Genomic DNA, 5,658 nt, shown 5'->3' on the forward strand with positions numbered 1-5,658 from the left:
CAAATTACTTAGTATCTATAAATATGTATAAAATATATTTACTTAAATGAAAGTAATCGTTAATTTCGATTTAGAATATATTTATTTCAATTCTAGAAGATATATATTAGTATCTACAAATATGTGTACAACATATTTACTTGAATGTAAGTAATCGTTAATTTCGAGTTAGGAATACTTGTTTCAATCATAGAAAATACATTTCTTAGTATTAATATTTTTACAAATTATTCACTTACTCTAAGGAAGCAATTGTCCTTATCTATATATATAAGCTTTTTTAAACCAACAACATACTTTTCGTATTGTATAGCGAAAGATAGCGAAAAATCTCGAAGGCACGACTCGCGCGACGCCTCGCGACTCGCGGCGCCACGCGACGCTTCGAGAGCGAGGAAGGCACGATCGCGTTGCGATGTGAACCGAATGGGCCCGATCGGCTTGTTACCAAGACGACGCAAGTGATCGTCAGATTTTCAGATTATAGAAATTCGCGAGTGTGATAGACATCAGAAAGTCGCGAACAAACGATCTGGGCGTAAGCCCGAAAATATGTGCAATCTCTTCAGAATTACTGTTGCCTTAATAACTTAATGTGAAGTGCCTACACAGTTTCGCAGCGAAGAGAGTTCAGTTTCGGCAGTGGAAGTATTCGTCACTTTCATCATGGCTGATGAAGAAGTTAGAAAACTGTTACACGATCTACAATTGGCTAATCTGATGGAAAACTTTGAAAGTAAGTTTTGTTTTTGGTATATTTACATGATTGAAGTTAGCGGCCGATTAATATGGAATCAAAATAGAATTTAAGTGAAAGAATTCCTAAATGCTCGAAGTAAAAATGCCTGACGAGTATTATTATTTTAGAATTGTTACCGATGTACGCACCGAGACACAAATGTCTCTGACGGAAAAATTTCTATAAATATGAATTTCCTTGTTAAAATTTTTGTTAAAATTTTTGTGAAAATCCTTTTTAAAATTTTGTATTGAATTTTTCACATATCCGAGTTTTAATTTAACATCATGTGATTATATGAATAATTCAAAATTAAATTTTTAGAAAATAAAATCACCATGGATGTCTTAAAATTAATGTCTGAAGCATTGATAAATGATCTTATACCTATTATTGGTGAGAGAGCCATATTCCTTAATTATTGGCGTAAATATTTTGGCGAAGGTGAATCTGATAAAAATAACGATCATCATGTAAATAATAAAAGAGTAAGTTACAGTTTTTAAGAATTATTTTTTAACCTGGATTATGGGATAAAGTGAATAATTTGTAATTATTGAAAAAAAAACAATCCTTTTTAATGTGATAATATACGGTTATCAATTGTTTAAAAGTATTGTGAAGTTATAGTAAATACAAAAGAAGTGGCTAAAAGTTTTGTTCTTTCAAAAAATATGCAATAAATGAAAATCTTCTATTTGAAACTTGTAAATGTGTGTGATATGCAAAACATTAGAACTATACATTACCTTCAAGTATTACATACTATTTTCACTTTTACCCGCTCTTATATAAAAATCATAAAATTATTAAATTAAATTCTATAATTTCTTTCGAAAAATTTATATGTACAGAAAAGAGATGATGATTCTATGACATCCAATAGTCCAACGAACCCAGTTAAAAGAGCACCAGATAATCAAAATTCGCCAGATAATTCAAGTTGTGTCAATATTTTATTTAGTAAGATTTCACATAGCAATATTAATACTAAACAATTAGTGAAGCCTCTGAAGGACCTACTCATGGAATCTATGATGGGAAACGAAATTTTAGCCTCGTTTCGAAAGAATAACTTTATATATGATATACATAGGAATAAAATGTGTCACATAATTGTGACAGATTTGGAAAATCGATCAATAAGGTTAAATATGGTTGAAAAAATATATATTAAATTAAGGTGGAACTCTACTAATTTTTAGCCAAAAATCAATTTCTTTTATCGCATTTTTTAAATATTTATAATTGAAGACACATTTTAAGACCATAGAAATTTTCAAAACTGATGACCTTGCAGCAATTCAAATAAAGTTTTGGACAATTTTACAGTTTTAATTTAAATTTTTAACAAAATAATGACTTGAAAATCCTAAATCAAACATTTTTTATTAAGGCTATTTAAGAAAAAAAATTCTAGATGCTTCTCTACTGACATTCGAAGGAAAAGTTTTAAGAGCATATTGAGATTCGTCTATTTTCAACAATAAAAAAGAAACATAATGAAAATTATTAAACAAAATTGTAGTAAAATATCAATTTTAACTTGTTTAATAGAGTTTCACCTAAAGAGGCAAATTCTTGGATAGGTTACATATTTTCATTTTTATTTCTATTTGTAGATTGGATAACGCGCTAGCAGACATGATCGTTAAAATGATTGTTGATATCTTCCCATCAGAATCAGCAAAAACGTACTATATAGCACCAATTGCAAAAAAAGATTCTTTTAATAATAAATCTATACCTGCTCGTGGGAAATTGATGAGTACATGGCGAAACCGTCAATGCCAATATAAGAAATTGCAATTAAAAGTAAGACTTGAAGAAACTGCAAGTGATGACAGCACTGAGCCCGGTAAATCTTTGTATAAACAAATGTAGGAATAACCTGGGTTAAAGCCTGGACTTTTGAGTCTAAATTAAAATTGATTTTTATTTGCAACAAATATTTTTTAAGAAGAAAACAGATACATTGTATTCTTATAGAAATTGATTTATACTTTTCTGTTTTATATAATTTTATTCTAGTGAACAAAAAATTTCTTTTATACAGAGTGTTAAAAAAACTATTCAACATTTATATGCTAGATAGTATACACCATATTGAATAAAAAAGCCTTAGTGAACGTAAGTTGAAAGTTTAACGGTTTCTGAGATATAAACAAACTACGGTTTTTTTATTCAGTACGGTGTGTATACTATCTACCAAATAAATGCTGAATAATTTTGTTTTAACATCCTGTACATTAGATAATATTAAATAAAAAATTTAATCTGTGCTTCCTCAAAAATTACAAAGAAAGTCAGTTTATTTTAACTAAAAGTTATAAGCAATATAAGCTATAAGAACTCTCTTTTTTGTTTTACCTAAAAAACCTATTTTTTATTTAATCGTCTTATTTTGGCTTTGACATTGAAAACTTCCATCATAATTATTTTAAAATAATACAATTTTTATGCTTATAACATTTGACAGAGACCATAGAAGATAATATTAAAGATGCCCTGGAGTGGTTAGAAACCAATCAAGCTCCATGGAATCTGGTTTTAGAGCATTGGAAAAAAACTTCTGCTCATCGAACGAAAGCGTTAAAACAATCAACAGATGAAAATCTGGTGGATATATTCGAAACATGGAAACTGTATAAGCATCCTAGTGGACATGAATTAATTGATGTTGATTTTCAATGCTTAAACTTATCTAAAGTGAATTTGGATAAAGATGTTTGGTTCAAATTTTTTTATACTTTGCGGCAGCATGCCTCTTATAGTTCAAAAGATGAAACAGCAAAGAAGCTAATAGAAACAATGAAGTCTAAAGATGTTTCAGATGGTGAAAACATGAAATTTATTTATAAAAATATATACTGAATTATTTAATGTTTTTAGATTTTCACTTTTTTATTTATATTATATAGATTCAATGGTAGCCATGAGTCTTAGTTTACTTCCTCACTTGTATCCACCAAGACAAATGAAAAGGATTAAAAACAAAAACTTCAAGCCATCAATCGGACTCGCAAAAGATAGTTTGTTAAAATTTGCAAATGTTAGTATGCATCTATTTCTTATAGAAGAGAGGCCCCTATTACGAGGTACCGAGTTCATTTTGGATAAATGCTAGAAGTCTATGGGCAGAATTTAAAAAAATAATAGGTCATTCTGAAGGGAATTTAATAAGCTTTGAGACAATGTTATGTAAAATTTAATTCAAATTCTATTCTTTTGAAAATTTGAAAGAAATGTAAAAAGTGAGCAAATCGCAAAGTTAAAAAATTGTGCTCCTAAATATGAGATGCCCAAAGAAATCAATGATAAAATGCAAAGTACATCAGTATTGCCATTAAAGAGCTTTATTTAATGTTTGTAAAATACAATAAACACAGCCATTATGCGCACTAAATGAGTAATACTCAGGACTTGTCTTCAGGTAGTTGGAACTAAGCAGAACCAAGCACTCGATGTTCATTCCGATTGCCCTCTTTATTATTGTACGATAACATTTATACTTTACCAACGATTTTGACTGTGATATGGGAGCATAGGTTATTTCATATTAGAAATATCCTGGTTATCTTATATTACGATTGCCTTACGGTTTTATGATCATCAAATCTAACTACTGTAATTAACTAATTCAACATATCCCATATTCTTCTATTAGTACGATCTTACTCTATTATTACATGAAGAATTTATTGCCAAATATTTACTTATAAAATAATAAACAAGGTTTAAAGGCTCATCTCAATGAAACTTGAAAAAAAAAAAAAGATATTCAAATTCTCAAATCTTTTTTTTACTACGACTGCAGGTATGATCTAATAATGAATTTTCCACTAAATAGTTTTCAATCCCCAAGAGTAATACATTTATGGTGGAACCAATAGATAGCGTTTATTATACAATAGATTACAGTTTAGGACAAACGCCGCTATCTCATATTAGGCGTCTATCTCGTAATAGGGGCGTTCCTCTATATATAACAAAATTTTGTAAACAATATTAAGAATCTTTATTTTGTAATTTTAAATGATATTAATTATAATAATTTTTCGTTACAATAAAATTATATTAATTTTAATCTTTATTTAAAAATTTTGTAATTTTAAATGATATCTTTACTGTAATAATATTGACGATTCAGATAAAAAATTATTTTATTGAAACGTCCCTTGTAAGTGAATTAATAAACGTTCATTTCAATACATCTTTTTAAATAAAATTATCTTTATTATATATATAATATATAAATTTACAAGTATTTATAAATTTGTAATAGATTCCTGGTGACATGGTGAGACTTAGGCAAGAAACAAAATCAAGAGCGGCAGATCTGAAACTTCCAATCCAGCCTTTCTTGATCATTGTGGGATCTATTGAAGATATACAAGACGTTTATGTCTGTGTGGATAATGAGTTGTATAAAGTTCAAGGAGTTCTACAAGGCTTAGACATCTGCTTCAAGACTTTTCATGTATTCGACCTTCAATATCCTTTAGCCAGCCAGCATTTATGGATATTAATACAAAAAGGACTCTACAATATCAATTTACCCTCTGATGTGCATATCACATCTATTGAATATGTGCTCAAGCAGTTCACTCAAAGGAATACTGCCGAGGAGCAAACGTCGGATTGGAACAAGTAACATTTATTTTAAACTAAAACCAAAGCGAATATAACGAAAATTTTGTATTGGTTTTTCTGCGCGCGTATTGTAACTAGTATGTTTATTTATGTGTAAACATTTATTTTTACTATTATATAATTAGTAATATAACAATTGCTTTCTTAGCTTCCCATTAACTATACGAAAAATTTTATTTCTTTTATAATTATTTTGTGTTCAATATTTTGACACATTTAAAAGTCATTAGTGCTTGTAAAAGTCATTAGTTACTATATATTTAAAA

The 5,658-nt window shown here is 28.5% G+C and overlaps 1 protein-coding gene across 1 annotated transcript; it reads left to right on the forward strand.

The window, feature by feature from the left end:
• Positions 1-666: 666 nt before the first annotated feature.
• LOC108766426 (uncharacterized) lies at positions 667-5,393 on the forward strand. Its single transcript, XM_018515713.1, has 7 exons — positions 667-736; positions 1,064-1,227; positions 1,594-1,886; positions 2,362-2,597; positions 3,219-3,575; positions 3,661-3,791; positions 5,025-5,393. The coding sequence occupies exons 1-7, from the start codon at positions 667-669 to the stop codon at positions 5,391-5,393; spliced, it is 1,620 nt and encodes a 539-aa protein (XP_018371215.1).
• The last annotated feature ends 265 nt before the right edge of the window (positions 5,394-5,658 follow it).

Source organism: Trachymyrmex cornetzi, unplaced genomic scaffold (genome assembly GCF_001594075.2).
Source record: "Trachymyrmex cornetzi isolate Tcor2-1 unplaced genomic scaffold, Tcor1.1 scaffold1185, whole genome shotgun sequence".
Lineage (NCBI taxonomy): Eukaryota > Metazoa > Arthropoda > Insecta > Hymenoptera > Formicidae > Trachymyrmex > Trachymyrmex cornetzi.

Coding starts and splice junctions, on each gene's coding strand:
- LOC108766426 (XM_018515713.1), top strand. CDS start 667: ATGGCTGATGAAGAAGTTAGAAAACTGTTACACGATCTACAATTGGCT. Junction 737..1,063: donor TCTGATGGAAAACTTTGAAA/GTAAGTTTTGTT, acceptor TTAAATTTTTAG/AAAATAAAATCACCATGGAT. Junction 1,228..1,593: donor ATCATGTAAATAATAAAAGA/GTAAGTTACAGT, acceptor TTATATGTACAG/AAAAGAGATGATGATTCTAT.